A 23,761-nucleotide genomic window follows, 5' to 3' on the forward strand; every position below is an offset into this window, starting at 1 on the left:
GGGTTTTCCACTGTGCTGCTGCTCACTGTTGGTTGTGGCGTTGGTTGTTCATAAAACAATCTGAAATCTCCAAATCGACTCATCACTGAACAATTTCATCCCTAAAACTCGAGGATCTGCGGTGAGTTGTTGAATACCATCTGAACTTGACCTTGTATCTGCAATAATAGCGCCGCTAATATAGCCGCTGCAATCCTCACCGGTTGGTATACAAGTTAACATTGCATACACCTCCTCAGACAATCCGTTACTCAACGGTGAGTAAATATCATTTATATATAATGGGGCGTTATTTCCGCAACGCGCCGCCAGTTAGCATTAGCTACCAACTCTACAATCAGTTGCCCGCATCAGTTCAGTCCACTTACTAATTACTTACTTAATAAAAAGTCACACTGTTAAAGCCGAATTAAAGACCACACCTTTAATATTTAAAGGCTTCCCCTTCAACTTTAGATTTGATTATTTTTCATGATTTCTTTGTTTGTTGTTGTATTCCATGCTGGTGCAGCTATGAAGTCTGGTACCTAATATGATTTTGTTTGTAGCTACTTTGATCAATCACGTTCTTAAGTTGATTGATTTGATTTATTATTAATTGTTGTTTGTAACGACTAATTACTTTATTTGAGAAATTTTGAACTTGAATTATGAAGTGCACTTTTTAAAAGGATTTTTTAAAATTTTCTTTCCCATTTTTATGAAGTTGTTGATGCATAGCAGTATGTATTTGATTGGTTGTTTTTTTCCATTTAGCTTATATAAATATAACATTTATATATGAACTTAATGTATGTTTTCTGACCTTTTAGGTCAGGTTTTTTTCCTCCTTCATCGACTTGCTTGATGACGGAGGATGGCGAATTACCCACACATCACCTGGTGGTAGGAAAACGAAAGACACTTTTCACACAGGAAAACCGAAAGAAACTTTTCACACAGGAAAACCAAACAACACTTTTCACACAGGAAAACCAAACAACACTTTTCACACAGGAAAACCAAACGACACTTTTCACACAGGAAAACCAAACGACACTTTTCACACAGGAAAACCAAACGACACTTTTCACACAGGAAACAAACTAAACTCTAAGAGAGCATCTAAAGGAAAAGAACTATTCTCCCCTTACTCTTGGACTTCTTTTGAACTCTATTTGGTTTTGAAGTATCACTGATTATTATTACCATTACTTCTTCGTTGGTTTGTTTGTTTGTTTTCCCCCCCTCCTTGTTTCTTTTGAGCAATTTATTTTTGTTTAGTTGTTGCTGTTATTATTATTATTATTATTATTTACACTGCAATAAATAGCAATATAAACAAACCTCTTTGCATCAGTTGCATCAATTATCCACCCAATCATGACTCCATGCCGTACCTACTTCTGATTCTACAAAGTGGTTAACACTAAACCTTGCAAGCAGACCTGCGCATTTAAAAAGAGCGTTACACTTCCTTTGTCTGGTGTCTGTCATCTTTATATTTATGCTCTTTGAAGAAGTAACATGTCAAAGAGTTCACTTCTGGTTCTGTTGTTCAAGTCTGTTCAGCATTGGAATTGTCTGGTTAGAAAGGGAATATTCTGTATTTTCTGGACTAAGTCGCATCAGTCAAATAATGCATCATGAGGAGGAAAAAACATGTATGATCTTGTCAGGTGTGATCTGGTGACACGTTATGTTCATTTACTTGCTTTTTAACAAACTCACATGGGATCAGCTGCCTCCAGATTTTTTTTTCTCGCTGACCTCTGTCTCAAGAGGACAGAGAAAAGAGACAGCAGAGATTAATTCAAATTGTTTGGTATGTGTGTATTATTTTGCTCACTTCCTGCACAAAAAGCATTACATGTCATGAGACCAGCAAACATTTTTGTTGTGTAAATCCTTCATGTCTGTCTCCTTCCTACAGATACAGCTTTAAAGGGGTGCTTCTGTCTATCTGTGGGATGAACCGATCAGAGCTGGAGTGTCCTGGGAAGGTGTGTAGGTTCCAACAGCCTGAAGAGGTTCTACAGCTGTTAAATGTGGAAGATGCTGAGCTCTACATTGATTTCATTGTCCTAGGTATCTTCTTTATAGTTCTTCGACCTTTTCCTATGCTACAAGGTCAAGTCTGAGAGATAGATTTTTCTGTCCTTTTCAATAGTCTCATTCTGATGCACAGAGTATGAGATGTCATTATAAACCTGGGAAGTTTGCGTACTCAATTTTCTCTGCTGCTAAATGGACAGAACACAAACTCTTCTGCCAAGCAACAACTGGAGTGACAGTTCAGAGAGGTCATCAAATGGATCAGCTTTCTCTGTTTTACCTCATTTAAACTGTTGAATCCACAAAGATACATTAACAGTAAGACTGAGCCACTTTCCCCAGCAGAGTTCCTCTGGCATATGTTTGTTGAAAAGATGTAGAAATTTTGTTGCCTTACTGCAACATGTTGAAACATGTTGTTATGCTCACAAAGTGAAAGGTGAAAAGTCCTCCACATGAAGATGCATACTGAAGTGAAAACATACTTAAATTGTTTGAAGGTTTGATCAAAAAGGCTAACTCAAACATGTTTCTGTTTCATTGAATTAAAGATAAAGCCCTTTTAGCACTGCAGGGTCTGCTGCAGCAGGCGGGATTTCCCAGCTAGAGCAACGCCAGATGCGGAAATCCCCTCGTTTAAAGCCTTGGCGTCTTCTGATCGGTTCAATTGGAGAAATGTTATTTACATTTACCATTAAAATCTTTGGCTGAAGAGGCGATTGTAATCCCAGTGTAGGGTAAGAATAGATTATGACGGGAATTTATTGATGCAGCATATTGAAATGACAGCCATCGAGAAAGTCTAGTACTCCTCTGATCCAGAGATCTGGCCTTTGTCCCGCCCCTGCAGCCAACAGCTAACTCCAACCCGGCCTAGTCTGACCAGCCCGATTGGAACCGCAGCTCTCGGGGTTCCAGGGAGTGGGGTGGAACCGGGCTGGAAGTGGTAATGCAAAAACGATTAAAGCCTGACCGACCCGGGTTGACCTGGGTCCACCTGTGCAGTGCAAAAGGGATAGGATGTGCAGGCATGATTATCTTATCCAGTAACTGAAAGGTTTACTTATAGGACAAATATTTTTCATGGCAATTCAGTGTAAGACCAGACTTGAAAGAAGTCTCTTTGTTCATGGACACCACAGCAGCTCACCTGGCTCCTTCACTGTCTGAAAATTCACTGGGGAAAAAAAACCCTCCCTCCATCCACACTGCAGTATTGTTCTTCTTTTTCTTCCACTCTTTCATATGTTACTTTAGATGATTGACCCCAGGTACTTCAGCCCATTCGGTTTTAGTACGTCTTCACTTAGAGGTGTCACTTTTTTACTCGCATCTCTTTCATTCACACCCATTTATTTTGTAATTAGTCAAAATGCATCATAACAGCTGTCTCATGTTTATTCTATGGAGTGCTTATTGGAGTCTTGGAGCTGATAACCAAAACTGCCTCTTAAACAGAATTTTAAAAAAACAAGGTGCTTAGACTGTCTCTAATGTTAATAACGTTAGGAAATTTGTGTTTGTTTAAATGTTGCAAATATAGTTAGAAAACTGGTTAATTTCCCTTTTTATAGTACCATATTGTTTGGAAACCTGCCTTAGCTGAGCATTAGATGATTTTGCCAGTAATTGAGTTTATGTATTTTCGACTGAAGTTTGAAGATATGAGACTTATTGGGAATTTAAAATTTTATGTGACACACAGGAGATTCATTAGTGCATAGAATAACTACACATAGCCACAAGGACCTGGTGTCTTCTCCCATTTGGTTTCACACTACTATGAATTTCACATTTGTTGCAAGTCAATCTTTATTTCATTTATTATATAATTTTGTAACAGGAAAAGATTAAAAGGAATTGGGCCTTGCTCAGCATAAATCCTGCTTTTCAGCAGGTTCTTCTACAGAACATAAAACACACATCCAACATCGCATAACATTAATAGAGACGCACACACATACCAATTTACAAAACAGAAGAATACACAGCAGACATCTAACAATGATTAAAAAAAAGTGTCCAACAGATGATGCACATGAGACTTCTTAAGAAGTACCAATGTTGAGATCAACTTTATATGTTGTGGAATGTCATTCCATGCTTTAGAATAAACATAGAAAAATTATCTCTGGCCGTAACAGTTTTTAAAGGCTGGTAGTGGCAAGTATTCATTGGTAACAAACGTAGTCAAGTGACCATTTCTAAGATTGAGTTTAGGGATCACAGCTGAAAGAGCTACACATGAAAAACCTGAAAATACATGGCTGGGCTATTCTCTCTGGCATGAACAACATGCCTAAGCTGATCCCACCTGTCAAGACTGCAGGCAAGGCCTTCCAATCATCTCCATTCCCAAACTGTGGAGGTGCGCTGATAAACCCCCCTATGTATGGGACAGCATTGTCTTCCTTGAGGACAGTTTGTTCGCAGACTGTGGAGAGAGATTACCACTGGTTGTAGATTCTATTCTTGTTATCTCTCTGGATTTAGATTGACACCAAAGACAACAAGCCAACACTAAAAAAAAAAAGTCTGTAAATTTCACGGTAAAAAAATGTAAAATACAACAGTTTCACTGTAATATCCAAAACATTTTATTGTAGAAAATACATGGAATCACCGTCAGTCAACACAGTAAAATAAGTCCATAAATTTACGGCAAAAAATGGTAAAATAGTAACAGTTGCTGACTGTAATATAAAAAGCACTTAATTACCGTAGAAAATACAGGGAATTACAGTAACTCCACTTGACATCAAACTGAATTCTCAAAGGTAGACCAGGTATCGAACTGGCAATCCACCAATTGCAGGGCAAACTCCTACAACCGACATCACCATCATTATGAGAGAGTTTGATTAAATGATGTATTTGGGATTATTTAATTTTATGTCGACCATAAATTTGTCATACATTTAGAGAACTGTATGGTAGGCCCTGCTGCTTGGACAAAGGTAAAGTTGGGTAAAGGGCGATTCCACCAAATTTTTCACTACTGTCAGCATCTTTAATTTACCAAAAGGACATGGCCAATTTTACTAGGGGAAAACCACAGCTGCTGGTATCTTACTGTATTTTAGGAAATACGGTAAAATACCGGTGTTCTGTCTGATCAGCATACGCTGTCATATCGTCATACGCTTAACACAAACTGATGGGCAGGGGCGCTTCCAGAAATCTTGGGCCCCCTGACAAAAAATTTGATTGGGCGGTAACGGTAGCTGCGCCCAATCAAATTGGGCGCAGCTACAATTTGATTGTAGCTGCGCCCAATCATACCATAAATCATATGGTAAATCATTACCATATGATTTACCATATCATATGGTAATGATATGGTAAATCATTACCATATGATTTTATTTAATCAGCAACATAGAATCATGACGTAGATCGTCATACACTTTATTAACAGCTATATATGGCAAGCCGATATCTCACATTGTTTTGTGACTAGACGTTTTAGCGATTTAAGATATCTCTAATTATATTTCGACTAGACAAAATAACTATTTGAGATATTTCTAATTACATTCTGACTAGTCAAAATGACGTCAGATTTACCATTGACTTGTATGGAGACTTCAATTCAAGGTATCTAAAATGAATTACTGACTATATGAAATACACATTTCAGATATCTACTATTAAATTATGACTAGTCATAACGTAAATTCAAGATATCTCGATTTTGGTTTTGACTAGTCATAATTCTAATTAAAGATATCTCGAATTACTCCATAATTCAAATATCTTAAATGTATTTTTGGATAGGAGATATGTAGTTTTGACTAGTGAAAACTAAATTATAGATATCTTAAAAGCAAATAATGACTAGACAAAATTAAATTAAAGATATCTTGAATTGTAATTTTGACTAGTCAAAATTCCTTTTAAAATAAGTGAATTCGAGATATCTTGAATTACACAGCTTTTCTATTTAAGATATCTTAAATTGACATTTCGACTAGTCAGAATGACATTACTGATATCTTGAAATAGTATTCTATCTAGTCAAAGTGTCCCTGACTTACGTAGCAATTTGAAAGTTTAATAAAACAATGAAAAATAGAAAAAACCAAAAAAGATATTTGAAAATGCGCCACTATTCAAAGTTGTTTTTAAGTGCATTCGGTTCGTCGGAAATGAATAAACAGGAAATTCTTTGCAGATATCAGAAGCAGTCTTATAGTTTATGAAGTTTTGCTATCTCCACATTTCAAACATTGTCAAGCTCTTTCTAATTTGTGGCATTTACTGACAATTTTGTGCAGGAAACATAAAATTCTGCAGGCAACTGTTTGGACACCACAAATGGGCTTCCACGGCATTCTTAATTCAGATATCTAAAATTGTAATTTTGACTATTCATAATTGTGTGGAAGATATCTTAAATTGTAATTACGTGTCCCGTCAAATGACAGATTCAGTGACGTCATTTGAGATATCTTGAAAGGAATTTTGACTAGTTATAATGTAATTGAAGATATCTTGAATCATCGTATCTTGATGATTCAAGATATCGTACTAGTCAGAATGTAAATACAGATATCTTAATTCCATTCCAGATCGTCAAATGTAGTTTTGTAGTTTTGTCTAGTAAGCTGTGTGAGATCCTGACTTAGTGCTTAAGTAGGTTAATGAGTTTTACACAGGCGTGTGTTAGTTGACTGCAGCTGCAGCTAGACCCTGCTTTAAATACACTTTGAAACCACGACAATGCATGTATATCTATCTAGTTATCATTGAGAACAATTGAATGACTTATTTCCATCATAACTTGTCGAGTGTGCGGAACTGACAGCTCCTCTGACGGTCGGACTTCTTAACGCGCATGCGTACTCACTGCATTTATGCTATTCTGACAGCGTATGATGATCTGATTGTGTTGTGGAACACAATGATAGACCTAATCTGAACCCTGGGCATTTCTCTGCAACACATTGTCATTTATACTAGCAGAATTAACGAAGGCTCTATAACAGGTGACGTTACCTTAACAAGCAAAAGATAAATGCTGTGCTGCCGCTCAGGCAGGCAGAGCTGGATGCTCTTTGAGATACTAACAGGAGCTACAGTGGATATAAAAAGTCTACACATCCCTATTCAAATGCCAGGTTTTTGTGATGTAAAAAAATAACAGCAAGACAAACATTTTCGCAACTTTTTCCCCCTTTAATGTGTCCTATAACCTGTACAATGCAATTGAAAAACAAACAAATCTTTCACGGAGGTGAAGTAAAAATAAACAACTGAGATAATGTGGTTGTATAAGTATGCACACCCTTAGAACTGGAGGTATGGCTGTGTTCAGATTTAACCAATTTCATTCAAACTCATGTTAAATTGGAGTCAGCACACACCTGTCACCAATTAAAGTGCCTCTGATAAAGTTCAGCTGTTCTAGTAGGCTTGTCCTGATATTTTTGTAGCCACCTCATCCAACATAAGCCATGGTCCGCAAAGAGCTGCCACAGCATCAGATGGATCTCATTAATCAAAGATATCAGTCAGGAGAAGGCTACAAAAAAATTTCCAATTCATTAAATATACCATGGAACACTGTGAAGACTGTCATCAAGTTTAGAAAACATGGCACAACAGCGCCATGTTGGCACGGACAGGACGGACAGGACATCCGTCCAAAATTTATGATAAGACAAGAAGGAAACTGGTCAGGGAGGCTGCCAAGATGGCGACGGCAACACTGAAGGAGCTGCAAGTATTTCTGGCGAGTACTGGCTGTGCAGTTCATGTGACAACTATCTCCCGTCTTCTTCATATGTCTGGGCTATGGGGTAGGCAAAGAAACGCATCAAAGCCTGGCTTAATTTTGCAAAAACACATCTGAAATCTCCTGAACACATGTGGGAAAATGTGTTATGGTCTGATGAAACCAAGGTTGAACTTTTTGGACATAATTCCAAAAGGTATATTTAGTGCAAAAACAACATTGCTCATCACCAAAAGAACACCATACCTACAGTGAAGCATGGCGGTTGTAGAATCATGTTTTGAGGCTGTTTTGCTTCAGCTGGAACTGGGGCCTTAGTGAAGGGAGAGGGAATTTGTCATGATCCGTGTTTTTCTGTTTAGTTATTTTGGAATTTTCTGTGTTTAGTCCTGTTTCCCTGAGTCTCTGTGTTGTCCTGTCAGCCCTTGATTGTTCCCAGGTGTGTCTCGTTCCCTTGATTACCTTCGTGTGTATTTAAGTCCACCTGTTGTCTTTGTCTCTTGTCGGATCCTTGTCTAATGATAGTTCGTCTGCCGGCACAGTTGAACTGTTAAGTCCTGTGTCGGCATTAGCTCGTCGTGTCAGTCTTTGTTTAATTCGGTTGCTACCGGTGCTGAGCCTATGTGTTTCTGCTCTGCCGTGCTGTCTGAGATATGGAGTGTTTTTGAGCGACACTCTTCATTAAATTCATAATTTTCTTCTACAACCTGGGTCTCTGCGTCTCTCCTCACCACCACCAACCACTCCACATGACAGAATTATGAACAGTTCCAAATTGTCAGTCAGTATTGGCACAAAACCTTTGGCCTTCTGTTAGAAAGCTGAAGAGGAACTTCATCTTTCAGCATGACAATGACCCAAAGCACACATCTAAATCAATAAAAGAATGGCTTCACCGGAATAAGATTAAGGATTTGGACATGCCCAGCCAAAGTCCAGACTTGAATCCCATCGAACATCTGTGGGGTGATCTGAAGAAGCTGTGCGCAGGAGATGTCCTCGCAATCTATTGGATTTGGAGCGGTTTTGCAAAGAAGAGTGGGCAAATATTGCCACATCAAGATGTGCCATGCTGATAGACTCCTACCCAAAAAAACTGAGTGCTGTAATAAAAGCCAAAGGTGCTGCAACAAAGTATTAGTTTAAGGGTGTGCATATTTATGCAACCAAGTTATTGTAAGTTTTTTATTTTATATTTTCCCTCCCTGAAAGATTTCTGTTTGTTTTTCAATTGCATTATACAGGTTACAGGTCAAATTAAAGGTGGAAAAAGTTGTAAAAGTATTTGTCTTGCTGTCATTTTGTTACATCACAAAAACCTGCCATTTGAACAGGGGTGTGTAGACTTTTTATATCCACTCTACACTCCCTGCAGTACTGATATCACTGATCCGACCGGTGTTCTGTTTATCTGTGCTACCCATATATCCGTCCTACTCTTAAATCCGTCCTACCTTGTGGTAATGTGCATGCGCACATCGATGCTTCGTCACATACTGCTTACTCAGCAGATTTCTTATAAATAGGTCCTACCTGTTATGGTAAGTTTTATTTAATTTATTCTATACCTGGCTTTCATTAAGCTGCTCTATTACGTCATGACTGCAGCTTGTAAATATATTTATATATGGCTTTAGTTTGCCGTCTGCAATGTCGTTACTGTAAACAAGTTGGTTAATCAGGACAAAATACGTTGTTTTGTGGTTATTTTGTCCCTATACTTTAAAATATTTTAGTTTAATTACACTCTTTATTATTAAACTTTGCTAAATAGATGTTGGTAGCGATATTATGTGGGACTTAAGCTGTGTAATAGCCGTATAATATTGGTGTACATGAATCATATCCTATCATTTCAGGTGCACAGTGACCTGTGCAGTTCGGTGGAGACATTGTGGCTACGCTGCATTTAATAAAGTTTGTCATACAACGTATTAATGCGCAAATAAGAGTTGCGGTGATCTGTATCTGTCTGTGTTTAATTTAATTCCAATAAAGCCCTGTTTCCCCTGTCTGATACTGTTTTATTCTTACAAACTCCTCTGTATTTAAAATATTTTAAAAGGTAGGATATTCTAATTAAAGGATTAGTTTATACATCTATAGCTTTTGGTTTTAAACGGGTAGGATATTGTGATTTCGTTCAATTTTTCCAATGCTAAGCTAAGCGCTTATAGTCAGAACACCGTTACATATTTACCCAGAATGCATTGTGAACAACATGATGGCATTCCTGTGAAAATACTTAAAATTTATAAAAACTAAATAACCTACAGTATTACTGTATTGTTTTTACATCTAAGATAAATATTTCCCAAATAAGGTCTATTTTTATAACTAATCGAAAACTGAATTACTGATTACTTATTGGTTATATCTAGTAAGTGTGTTTGTGAATGTGCGTATGACAAATAGATGGATCACATACAAAGTTATGTACAAGTATGTATGTATATATATGTGTGTGTGTGTGTGTGTGTGTTATTTTGTGAAGTATCAACAGCAACCCTCCCGACCCCACTAGGGACAAGGGTGTATAGAAAATAGATGGAATGGATATTTATATATAGTGTATGTATTTACTATATATATATATTCCATACCAGTAGGTGGCGGTAGTGCTACTAAACGTTTGTTGCCAACCGCCAATAAAACTAAGAAGAAAAAGAATATCTGAGCATATTATTGTTCCTGTGTGTTAAGTTAAGGAGTACTTTCCGGGAGATAATGAAGAATCTGGATATCTGCTGACGGCAGCCGTTGAGAACACAGTAAGCTCGGTTCTGTTCGTTGTCAGAATGTAATTGTAAAGTGTAAACTTAGCTGTTCTGTGTACAGACTGCTCCCTGCACTATATCAGCATTTTAAAATGCTTTCAACATGCAAAAACGTAGAATGCAGAACGCTGACAGTAGACGGAGTGAAGTTATATAAAACATATAGTTAAAGCATTTCCTTTAGTCCAAAAGTTTTGTTTTCTGATCAAAGGTCTCAGAAGATGTGAATATTTCAGTCCAGCTGCCTGGTACCGCGACCTGATGGTCATAATCTGGTGTAAAGCTCTGTCGACTCCAGACAGGATTATAACTAACAATTTGGGAAATATGTGTAACCGTGTAAACAAGGTATAGTTTTTGCAACCAGGAGTAGCTGATAAGCATCTCAAAAAGTTCAAATATCATATGAAGTATGGGCACTCATCTCGGAGGAGTTGAAAAGACTTCATGGACGCAGTTCAAAGCATCTCTTCCATCAATTTTAATAGGCAAGAATAATCTCTCCAGCTCCAACATTTATCTTCATTTCTGTAAGCATATGGCCTGACAGAGAGCTAAAGAGAAGCAGCCAAAACAAATGAGGTAGATTAGCAGAACTGCTATCCACTTATGATGTCATCCAGGACACATTACTGTGGAAAATCAACACTGTTGCCTTGATACTGAGCCGTTAGCATCTATCTGTCTGTCCATCCGTCCGTCCGTCCGTCCATCTATATCGTATTTTTGGAATTTAATAGAATAAGGAAAAATGACTTTAAAACTAGAAGGAAGTAGCTCTGAAGAAGAAAGGATAGTTAGGAGGAAAGTTGTGAGGGAGGAATTTAAAGTAATATTAAAACTTAAGAACGAGGAAGAACAGGATAAAATCAGCCCCATTGTGGTGTCAAGAGAAATACAAAAGAAAATTGGAGATGTTGAAATGGTAAAGATTTTGAGAGACGGAAACCTATTGGTAGTTTGTAAAAATGAAGAACAAAAGAATAAGGCTTTAAATGTGGATAATATTTGCAAAAAAAAACTGTGTTGAGTGTGCTGTGGTGGCGCAGGGGTTAAGCACAACCCACATATGGAGGCCTTAATTCTCAAGCAGCCATCGCAGGTTCGATTCCCGGCCTGGTGAACTTTGCTGCATGTCTTCCCCTTCTCTCGTTACCCACTTTCCTGTAAATTAACTATCAAATAAAGGCCACAAGAGCTAATAAAACCTTTAAAACAAAAAATCATGGGAGATAATAAAAAAATTAGAAGAGTGATTTATGGGATCCCTCTAGATCAGTGTTTCTCAATTCCGGTCCTCAGGCCCCCCTGCCCTGCATGGTTTAGGTGTTTCCCTTCTGCTACACACCTGGATTGAATCTGTGGGTGAGTACTTGATGGGCATGCAATCATGTGAATCAGCTGTTCTGGAATAGAGGCACATCTAAAACATGCAGAGCAGGGGGGCCTGAGGACTGGAATTGAGAAGCACTGCTCTAGATGAAGATCTTGATAAAATTAAGAAAGTGAATAACTTGAAAATATTGTCAAAAACAGTGGATGGAGAAAGAGTAGGAAGTTTGTCAATCCTCATTGAGTTTGAAGAAAAAGAGTTGCCAAAAATATCAAAATAGAGTATCTCAGTTTTCAAGTCAGACCTTATATACCTCCACCACTTCATTGTTTCAAATGCCAAAAGTATGGACATATAGTAGCAGTTTGTAAAGGGAAGCAAAGATGTCCAAAATATGGAGAAGATCACAAATTAGAAGAATATAAAGAAGAAGCACAAGAAAAATGTAAATATGGAGGGAAACATAGTTTCTTATGGAGGATGTGAGGTAAGGAAGAGGGCAAAAGAAATCATACAGATTAAAACAACTAAAAACATAAGCTATGCAGAAGCAGTTAAAAATGTGAAGGAACAGAAAACAAGAGAGATTGAACAAACAGTGAATCAAACTACACAGGAAACCAAAGTACAGACAGAAGAAAATATCACAATACCAGTAAAAAAAACTAATATTATTCATAGCCTATGTTATCAACTGCACTGACCAAGCCAAGCACAAAACTGAGAAGCTTAAAATAATAGTGAGAGGAGCTGAAAAGTTTTTGGGCTTTAAAGAGGGATCATGGGAGAACATAAATAGAAAGTTGGAGGTAGATGGGAGACCAGGACCATTAGGTGAAAACAGTTCATGTTAATATTACAATGTAATGCTAGAAGTATAAATGCTAACAGACAGGAACTTAAAGGTTATATTGATAGTCTTGAAGAACAACCGGAAATTATTTGTGTTCAGGAAACATGGTTAAAAACATTAGATTTTGTGATTAAAGAATATGATAGTGTAAGAAGAGATTGACCAGAGGGAGGTGGAGGAGGATGTGGAATATTTATAAAACAAGGGATACAATATCAGGTATTAGGGAAAGGGAAAGAACTAGAATATGTAGTAATTGAGATATGGAAACAAGCAGGTAAATTCAAAATAATAAATTTTTATAATCCATGTAAAACATTAATTGAAATATTGGAGGAGTTAACTGAATATTTGGAAGGGAAAGTAATTTGGTGTGGAGATTTTAATGCAAATAGTACATTGTGGGGTAAATGTCATTACAAAAAAAAAGCAAAAGTTATAGAAGAATTAATGGAAATGAAAAATTTGGTATGTATTAATGATGGGAGGGGAACAAGAATCAATGTAAGAACAGGGATGGAATCAGTTATTGATTTAACAATTGTCTCGGCAAAATAAAATATCTGGCTTCATTTAGTCCATCACAACTAAAATCTCGAGGTTCTCTGTTGCTGAGTGCTGCGCTCCAGACCGTAATACGCAGAATCTCCCCACTGAACCAGAACTGAACCGAATCACACATTAACCTGTCATAGAGAGCAACTTGCCACTGGAAAGTGTCTGCCCTTTCGGAGCTTGGGTAACTGTTGGGCTGTTCGTGGCTGTACTAATCAGACCAAGTTTAGTTTGTTGGCTGCAGCAAATGTGTTTTGAACGTGCTCCCTAAACAAAGGCAGTATAGTTTTTATCGCCTACTGACAGATAACCCTTCCTTGTGTTTAGAAATGGGGTCCAAACGATCCCACACACGTAAAACTTGTATTATTTGCCACAGTCCTCTACGTTTGCCTGAGTCCTCGCACGCAGACATAATATAAGAACAGACGCCTCATGGACCGCTCTTGCCTATTGTCGCTGACGAGATTTAGGGCGGCCATCTTGGAAGGGTCGGCCGCTCCACTCAGCGTTATATGTCTAGCAGGCACAATGACATATCAGCGTATTTAATCAATCATAGCACGCTTTTTTGTTACTGGAAACCATATTCAAACATCTGTCAAAGCTACATTTATAAACAATTGTATTTTTTAAGTATTTTTGAATTGCATTGATACATAGTTCAGCATATTTAAATACGCTTAGTGGGGAAACCATAGAATAGGAATAGAATATTCTGATATTGATGTATGATGAGCATTTTACAAACCACACAGCCGTTCATAATTTATTTAATAAATTATTTAGTAATATCAGTACATATTTATATAAATATACACACACAAATAAATAATGATTAATAATGACAGATTAATAATGATTAATACTGAATAATATATATTAGATACATCATATTTATATGTATGTATACATATAAACATGCTTTATATGCCTAAATATATATTATCTAATATATATTATCTGTCGGCTGTTTTCTAGGTTCAGAGTGATTCAGCAGCTGAGACTGAGTCCAAAATTCGATGTGAGATTCATCCGTGCTGCAGTGAATCCGTCTCTTTAAAAATATCTCCCTCTTCTTCCTCACATCGTGTCTTTATGAAACCTTTAAAACAAAAACGGAAGATTTGGGAGCTATCTTATTTTTGACAGAGTTAAAGAATTACACATAAATAATAGTCTTTACCACCTGTGTAAACTTTGCTGATGAATGTTATAACAAGTAATATAAGTTTTATAATATATGTTACACTGTCACAATTCTAATGTAGGCTCTTGTGTCAGATAATCCAAGCCAATGTTAGAGCATAATTATTTTTTAGATTTACGGAATCTCGGTTAGCCTTTATAGCGGGCGAACCCCTTATTACATACACCAAGCACTGTAGCTAATATTAGCTCGTATCTCACCGGTGAACATAAATACAGTAAAGTAATATTCTAATCACAAAATATACACAATAATATGTCCATCTTACTTGTGAAATGTTGTCTGTGGAGCCCTCACTCAACAATCGGATCGATGGATCCGATTGTTGTTCGGATCCATCGATCCGAACAACAATATCCCTCAGTACTGAGGCATCTTCTGCTGTTTTGGTTGAGCAAAGTAGGAGGGACGACCCATCCCAGATGGCCGCCGTATTTTCTGCGCCGGAGCAGCCAATGCGGGGTCACTTGTGGATAGACAGCCAAGGGAAGAAAACCAGCATCTGCATCCGAAGCATCTTAGTCAGTACAGTACTAACTATGCTAGTGCGGGTTATTTACGGCCATTTTTTCAAGTTGCCATCCCTCCCTGCATTAGCAATATTGCCACATGTAAGCTGTGATAGCTGGAGTTCCCACATATTTTGCTAACATGTAAACAAATAGCAGTTCCGGTTAGCAGGGTAAGTCGCGCCAATAAATCACGCAAAGCCTCATGGGGCTAGGAATAAGGTGGATACTAGATGCCTCATGGAGCGCTGAGTCGTACGTAATAGCGTCCACCATCTTCTGGCAATAGACCCTTTTCACACGACGTCACACAAAAAGTGAAAGAATAAAACATTTATTTATTATACTGGGAACACTGGCCACAGGCTTCAGTCTGCTGGTCACACTGGGAGAACTCAATGACTTCTGAGACGTCCTGGTTCACAGGCTAAAACCAAGGATAAAAGAGAAATTATCCAAAAGTGTAATAGAAAATACATACGATATGTTTCGTATATGTTTCTTTCACATTCAGAAAAAGACATTTTCAGCATGTTGGGCTCTGACTCGTAGCATCTTTATAGCTAAATACCGACATGGTGAAGCTGAGCTGGAAACAGACTGAAGAACAGCAGCTCCAGCTCTGATTCTGACTGATCTTTCCTCACTAAATCCTCTGGTTTCTAATGAACTTCTCCTCTAACAGTGGTTTTTCATCACCTCTCTCATTAGAAAACAGTATGAAAACATTAGCTGCTAAGCTAACAATCAGCGGTTATTTCGGGCCAATTTAGCTACATAGGAAATATTTTTCGGTTGTTTAAAAGCGAATTTCTGGCTGCAAAGTCAAGTAATTCTCTGATATTTCATCCTTACCTGGGGAAGGTAATCCTAATGAATCCAGTTTGTTTCTTAAAACGGTTGAAACAAGTCCTCACAGCACAGGACTTAAGGAGCTCCGATCGCTCTGCTGCCACATACAAGATGGCGGACGCAGTTACGTACGGCTCAGCGCTCCATGAGGGGTCTACGTATTGATGTCTATGATCGGAGCTCCTTAAGTCCTGTGCTTATGGTTGCCACCCGTCCCGTAAAATACGTAATCGTCCCGTATTTGGCTGTTAAATGTTGCGTCCCATATACGGGACGCGATTTGTTCCATATTTCTATAAATGTCCGATAGACACGCCTAACACACACATATCAACACTAAGTGTAACAATAATGACCAAAATAAAACACAGGAAATATTAAGGTCAGCTAGATTGTCGTGGTGTGCACAGACATAAACACGTAGACGCCTCATGGAGCGGGTCGGCCCGTTGGTGCGATACGTAACACCATCCGTCATATTGAATGTGGAATATGTCCCAGTAAGCTAATACAGGTAAATGGACCGAACTTCACAAAGTGCCATTCTACAATATATTTTAAATTAATACCTGTCATTGACACATTTTCTCACAACATTAATATATTTGGCAATCAAAGAAATTACTAAAGACAGAGTGATTATTTAATTATTTTGGGGCATTTCTGAATAAAGAGCACAATGTTTTTATTTGATAGAAATAATTCTTATAATTTTTATATTGACATTGATGAACAAACACACTTTTACAGTGTTTAATTAAAGGACATATTTACATAATTTAATGTACATTTAACATTTCAAGATAAATTATTTTATTGTATTTATTTTTTATACCTTATTGAGAAATTACTTTTGGTTTATAAATCGGTCATTGTCAAACATTAAACTACATATTTTTCTTATTTTTTTTCCAGAGAAACAAAATATTTATTACAGTATTCTAACAGAGTAAATTATTTTTATTTCATTACATAAGCCGTATTAATACACTAATACTTCAGATTGAGATATTTAAAAATACACAAAAAGGGAAAGAATAAAACATTTATTTATTATACTGGGAACACTGGTCACAGGCAGGGCTTCAGTCTGCTGATCACACTAGGAGAACTCCAATGACTTCTGAGACGTCCTGGTTCAGGCTGAAGCGAAGGATAAAAGAGAAATTATCCAAAAGTGTAATAGAAAATACATATATGTTTCCTTCACATTCAGAAAAAGACATTTTCAGCATGTTGGGCTCTGACTCGTAGCATCTTTATAGCATAGCTAAATATCGACATGGTGAAGCTGAGCTGGGAAACACAGACTGAAGAACAGCAGCTCCAGCTCTGATCCTGATTGATCTTTCCTCACTAAATCCTCTGGTCTTTAATGAACTTCTCCTCTAACAGTGATTTTTAATCAGCTCTCTCTCATTAGAAAACAGTATGAAAATGTTAGCTGCTACGCTAACAATCAGCGGTTACTTCAGGCCAATTTAGCTACATAGGAAATATTTTTCGGTTGTTTGAAAGCGAATTTCTGGCTGCAAAGTCAAGTAATTCTGATCTTTCATCCTTACCTGTGAAAGGTAATGCCAATGAATCCAGTTTGTTTCGTTAAACGGTTGAAACACAGCACAGGACTTAAGGAGCTCTGATCGCCCTGCTGCCACATAGAAGATGGTGGACGCTGTTACGTAGGACTCAGCCCTACATGAGGCGTCTACGTATTCATGTCTTTGGTGGTGTGAGCTAAAGGACCCCAGAACGCTACGGACGACACTCTGGTGGTTGCCTAGAGACGGACACTACGCAGCGGTGAGCTGCTATCAACCACATCTTTTTAAAACGTCCTCAACCAGATTCTCCACTGCCCTTAGAACCAAAACGTCTTGTAAAGATACAGATGTGAGAGGGAAGACTCAAATCCCTGGGGTTCGATCAAACCCAGGTTAAGAACCACTGGTCTAGAACCAGCCTCCAAACTTGACTCATTGGTATAAGTATTTTAGTAATACTATTTACAATACCAGAATTTTTACATAACTTTAATACTTTTGGAGCCCTGCCTGAGGACACATTGTGATTATTAAAATAGGTATTATGATCAGTTACTCAGTACTTGAGCAGTTTACCAAATACATTTTACACTTGCTTAATTAAACTTGTTTAAGGTGTGCTACTCTGATTGGAGTACAATTTTGGAGTACTCTATGCATGAACGATAGCTTTCTGGATCAATGTGGTTTTTTAAAGGTTTTGTTGGCTATAGTTGCCTTTATTTGGAAGTAGTTTGACAGGAAAGTGGGTAATGAGAGAGGGGGAAGACATGCTGCTTGCGACCACCGCCACAATATGGGTTGTGCTTTGCGCCTGCATCACCACAGCACCCCCTCTGGATCACTTTTTAAAAACAAAAAACACTGCCATAAATATTGTCTATTGCCGCAGTGCCCATCCCACCCCATGAAAGTAGGGTGACACACCGTGATGGGCGTCCCTTATTTTGATTTCTGAAAGGTCGCAACCCTTCCTGTGCTGTGTGGACTTGTTTCAACCGTTTTACGAAACAAACTGTATTCATTGGCATTATCTTTCACAGGTAAGGATGAAAGATCAGAATTACTTGACTTTGCAGCCAGAAATTCACTTCTAAACAACTGAAAAATATTTCCTATGTAGTTAAATTGGCCCGAAGTAACTGCTGATTTTTAGTGTAGCAGCTAACGTTTTCATACTGTTTTCTAATGAGAGAGAGCTGATGAAAAACCGCTGTTAGAGGGGAAGTTCATTAAAGACCAGGAGATTTTGTGAGGAAAGATCAGTCAGGATCAGAGCTGGAGCTGCTGTTCTTCAGTCTGTTTCCCAGCTCAGCTTCACCATGTCGGTATTTAGCTATAAAGATGCTACGAGTCAGAGCCCAACATGCTGAAAATGTCTTTTTTCTGAATGTGAAAAAAACATATATGTATTTTCTATTACACTTTTGGATAATTTATCTTTTATCCTGTGTACCTGGACGTCTCAGAAGTCATTGGAGTTCTCCCAGTGTGACCAGCAGACTGAAGCCCTGCCTGTGACCAGTGTTCCCAGTATAATAAATAAATGTTTTATTCTTTCACTTTTTGTGTATTTTTAAATATCTCAATCTGAAGTATTAGTGTATTAATGCAGCTTATTTAATGAAATAAAAATAATTTACTCAGAATTATTTTCACTCTTTGCTGTCAATAGCAGAGTTGACATACTGTAATAAATATTTTTTCTCTGGAAAAAGTAAGAAAAATATGTAGTTTAATGTTTGACAATGACTGATTTATAAATCAAAAGTCATTTCTCAATAATGTATAAAACAAATAAATGCAAGAAAAGTATTTGTTTCTTGTCTTGAAATGTAAAATGTACATTAAATTATGGAATTATATAAATATGTTATTTAATTAAAAACTGTAAAAGTGTGTTCATCAATGTTAATATAAAAATGATCAGAATAATTTCTATCAAATAAAAACATTCTGCTCTTTATTCAGAAATGCCCCAAAACAATTAAATAATCACATCAAAAGTTAGAAACTCTGTCTTTAGTTATTTCTTTGATTGCCACATAGAAGATGGCGGACGCTGTTACGTACGACTCAGCGCTCCATGAGGCGTCTATGTATATGATGTCTATGGTCTACGTATTCATGTCTGTGGAGGTGTACTTGAGTGTAGACGCCTCATTGAGCGCTGAGTACTACGTTATGTCGCCGCCATCTTGTATGTGACAGAAGAGCGATCAGAGCTCCCTAAGTCCTGTGCTGTGTGGACTTGTTTAAACCGTTTTACAAAACAAACTGAATTCATTGGCATTACCTTTCACAGGTAAGGATGGGAGAAAATAATGTAATTTTTACGAGCAGAATTACTTGATTTTGCAACCAGAAACTAGCTTCTAAACAACCGAGAAATATTTCCTATGTAGCTAAATTGGCCCTAAGTAACTACTGATTGCTAGTGTAATGTTTTCATACTGTTTTCTAATGAGAGAGAGCTGATGAAAAACCGCTGTTAGAGGATAAGTGCATTAAAGACCAGGGGATTTTGTGAGGAAAGGCCAGTCAGGATCAGAGCTGGAGCTGCTGTTCTTCAGTTTCACACCTCAGCTTCACCATGTCAGCATTTAACTATGAAGATGCTACGAGTCAGAGCTCAACATGATGAAAATATAGGTTTATTCTGAATGTGAAGGAAAAATATATGTATTTTCTATTACACTTTTGGATAATTTCTCTTTTTTCCTTGGCTTTAGCCTGTGTACCAGGACGTCTCCCAGTTTGACCAGCAGACTGAACCTACCTGTGGCCAGTGTTCCCAGTATAATATAAATAAATAAATTTGTGTTTTATTGGACACTTTTATTCTTTCACTTTTTGTGTATTTTAAGAGAAATATCTCGTTCTGAGTATTAGTATATTAAGACAGTTTATGTAATGAAATAAAAATTATTTACTCTGTTAGAATATTTTCACTCTTTGTCTATGCTGTCTGTAGCAGAGTTGACATACTATAACATTTTTTTCTGAAAGAAAGTAAAAAAAAAAAAAAGCTAATGTTTTACAATATCTAATTTATCAAAGTTTATTGTCTTTCCAATAAAATGTCAAAAAATAACAGGAAATTAAATTTTTTTCTTCATATCTTGAAACATTAACTACGCATTATTCCATACATTGAATTATGGAATAGTGTAAATATGTTTTTGAATAAAACACCTCAAAAGTGTGTCTGTTCACCAATGTTAATAAAAAACTATTTATCAGAATAATTTCTGTCAAACAAAAACTTGTGCTCTTTATTCAGAAATCCCTCAAAACAATTAAATAATCAAATCAAAAGTTAGAAACTATGTCTTTAGTTACTATGTCTTTGATTACCAAATATATTAGTGTGTGAGAAAATGTTAATTACAGGTATTAACTTAAAATACTTTGTAGTACGGCACTTTGTGAAGTTCGGTCCATTTACTTGTATTAGCTTATTGACAAATAAGCCACATTCAATATGGCGGACGCAGTGACATATCGCAGCAATGGGCTGACCCACTCCATGAGGCCTCTACGTATTCATGTCTATGTACTTGAGGGGAAGAAGTCATGGGGTCAGAAGTTCTGGTGCCCCCAATAATGCCTGATTTTTTTACATTCTTTTTATGTCTGACAGCGTTGACAAAAACTTGGGACAAATTTAATGGAGTTGGAAAATATATAAAAATGATGTTTAATTCAATTTATTGATACGTTTATAATTATTTATTTGAATTGTCATAATATATTATCTTAGTATTCCTTTATTTGTTTTAAACTATTATAGTGTGTTGAGTTCTGCTCCAGGACAAGGGATTTTACAGACACCACCCACCTACTGCAATGTTTAAAATGACAAAATATTCAGCAAACACCAGGAAAACATACATTGTTGTGCTCACATGCCCCAGGTTAGCTTAGTCAGATATTTGAAAAAATTATATTTTGTGTATATTTTATTCAAATTTTGTGCTTAATCCATAGGCCCTGTTTTGTCCCTATTCTCAAGAATCACTGGATTACATATTAATCAGTTCCTCAGTACTCAGCCTTTTTAAAGAATAGTTTTCTAGTCTTCCTTGAGTAATTACGTGGGCAATTACTTTTTATTTTCACAAAAGTTGAACAAGTCGTGCTATTCTTACCTGAGTACAATTTTTGGTACTCTACCAGCCTCTTTCCTACTCATTGAACATTACTTTAGAAAAGAGAAAAACTTTTTCCTCTCATCTAAACTGTGAAACCCCCCAGTTTGACAGTGAAACTGGGGTATTTGGGAACATTAGGTTTGAGCATTCTCTTTAAAGACAAAAAATCCAAACATAGATTTAAATATCAGATCTTGGTTGGTGATTGCAGTTCTGATTTGATGTACAGAAGCTAAACAAAATTAAACACATTTCTTTAACTGTTGATATGAAGGTTACGTTATTCTTCTCTTTGCTCAGAATAATCAATATGCTTTCATCACCCTATCCAAACTAATGAGTAATGTTCACTTTACCTGCAGCACTCTCCTGTTAAGGCAGAAGAAATGGTGCCTTTAGCTGGGACAGAGCTTATCCACACACCTGTGCAGCTCTATCGACACCTGCTGCGATGCTGCAGGCAGTTACCATCGGCAGCCATACAACAGCATTATCGGCACGCCATACGACAGGTAAGCTTTTCACATGTTCTCATTGGCTGGAGGATCATGTTGTTTTAAGCAAGTCGTCCCTTTGATAAAGCTTCACTAGCTGGGTTTTCATCAACCATAAAATTGCAGAAGTTGAAATTATGAAAATAAATTAACTTAATAGAAACATGCAAATTACGAAAAAAACTCAAGTTTTTTAATAAAAACTTTTTGCGCTGGAATGGGGTGGTTTTTTTCCACTGTATCAAATAGATATATTTCTCAAAACTGTAATGGAAACCCTTTTTTCGCATCAGATAAGTCACATGATCTGATGATCATGTGATCAGATCATATAGTATAGGATCCCAGTAAGAGGCTTGTCGCTCCAATGCCTGAATGAAATGCTGATGTCTCCTTTGATGGCTGATTATTATGAATATGTCTGATGTACAGTGGGGAGAGCAAGTATTTAAAACACTCCCACTTTTGCAGGTTACAAAGTGGGAGTGACAGAATCTATCCTATCCATCTTCTGTACACCCTTGTCCCTGGGTACAGGTCAGGAGGGGTGGTGGCGCCTATCTCCAGCGAGACATATCAGGCAAGAGGCAGGGTACACCCTGGACAGGTCACCAGTCTGTCGCAGGGCAACACAGAGACAGACAGGACAAACAGCCACACACACACACACACACACACACATACACACACCTAAGGAGAATTTAGAGACCAATTAACCTGACAGTCATGCTTTTGAACTGTGGAAAACATGTCCACAGTCCAAAATATGTGGACATATTTTTGGACTGTGGACAGAGGAAGCCAGAGTTCCCAGAGAGAACATGCAAACGCCATGCAGAAAGACCCTGGGTCGGGAATCAAACCTAAGACCTTCTTGCTGAAAGGCAACAGTGCTACCAAATGCACCACTGTGCAGCCCGTGACAGAATCTAAGATCTTTCTCTTGATTTGTAAACACACAGTTTCTCTTTCAGTGGATTTAAAACCAACATAAATCTGATCCTCTGCTGCTTCTCACTAGGGCTACAACAGCCACTCAGACGAAGACGACCCAAAGAGGATACACATGATCATCCAGAGGGCTGTCAAGGACGCAGAATGGATTTTAGATAAAGTGAGAGTGGCAGGGTAAACATTCAGTTTTTATTAAATGCATGGTCATCATTTTAAATTCATATTTATTTATTTACAGTATACCAAGAAAAAGTAGCCTCCATTAGACATGAGGACATCGTGTGCTGTAAATATTGTTCCGTTTCCAATAAATTATTTCAGTTCAAGAAGTTTACTGTTCATTATTTCAAGGCTGAATGCTGCTGTGTGGCTTTTGGTGTTCCAGGTCTTCTAGTTTAAATATTAACAATTTTCTTCTCAGACACGTGTAACATGATGATCAGACACTTCAGTGGACTGAATGTGACTGGTCAACACAAAACAGCACAGTTGTGGAGTGGAAGGTGAAAGCAGTCAGCAGCACCAGATAAAAGCGGCCATAGATATACCACATTGCACATTTTAATTTGTAAAAGATTTTAGAGTCTTGTATCATTTTCCTAGCACTTTGTTATACTTTATCCAATACAATCTCACTGTAGTGCATTAAAGTTGTAACATGACGTAAAATGGTGGAGATGTGTATGCAAGGCACCGTACATGACATTTATAACTGGTGTTGCTATAGAAACACAGCAGCATTAAACAGACTTTGT

The 23,761-nt window shown here is 37.3% G+C and overlaps 1 protein-coding gene across 2 annotated transcripts; it reads left to right on the plus strand.

Moving 5' to 3' along the window:
* lyrm9 (LYR motif containing 9) lies at positions 1-23,335 on the plus strand. Of its 2 annotated transcripts, XM_088011426.1 has the most exons (6): positions 1-121; positions 813-885; positions 1,913-1,982; positions 21,921-22,070; positions 23,074-23,166; positions 23,245-23,335. In XM_088011426.1, exons 3-6 carry the CDS (start codon positions 1,950-1,952, stop codon positions 23,260-23,262), a joined length of 294 nt encoding a protein of 97 aa, XP_087867552.1. In that variant the 5' UTR covers positions 1-121; positions 813-885; positions 1,913-1,949; the 3' UTR covers positions 23,263-23,335. The 2 variants fall into 2 exon arrangements, with proteins under 2 accessions (XP_087867552.1, XP_087867553.1); XM_088011427.1 differs by lacking the exons at positions 1-121; positions 813-885; positions 1,913-1,982 and adding an exon at positions 10,411-10,542.
* Positions 23,336-23,761: the final 426 nt, after the last annotated feature.

This window comes from Poecilia mexicana, unplaced genomic scaffold (assembly GCF_051168715.1).
Source record: "Poecilia mexicana isolate PSO_F unplaced genomic scaffold, ASM5116871v1 scaffold_13, whole genome shotgun sequence".
Classification (NCBI taxonomy): domain Eukaryota; kingdom Metazoa; phylum Chordata; class Actinopteri; order Cyprinodontiformes; family Poeciliidae; genus Poecilia; species Poecilia mexicana.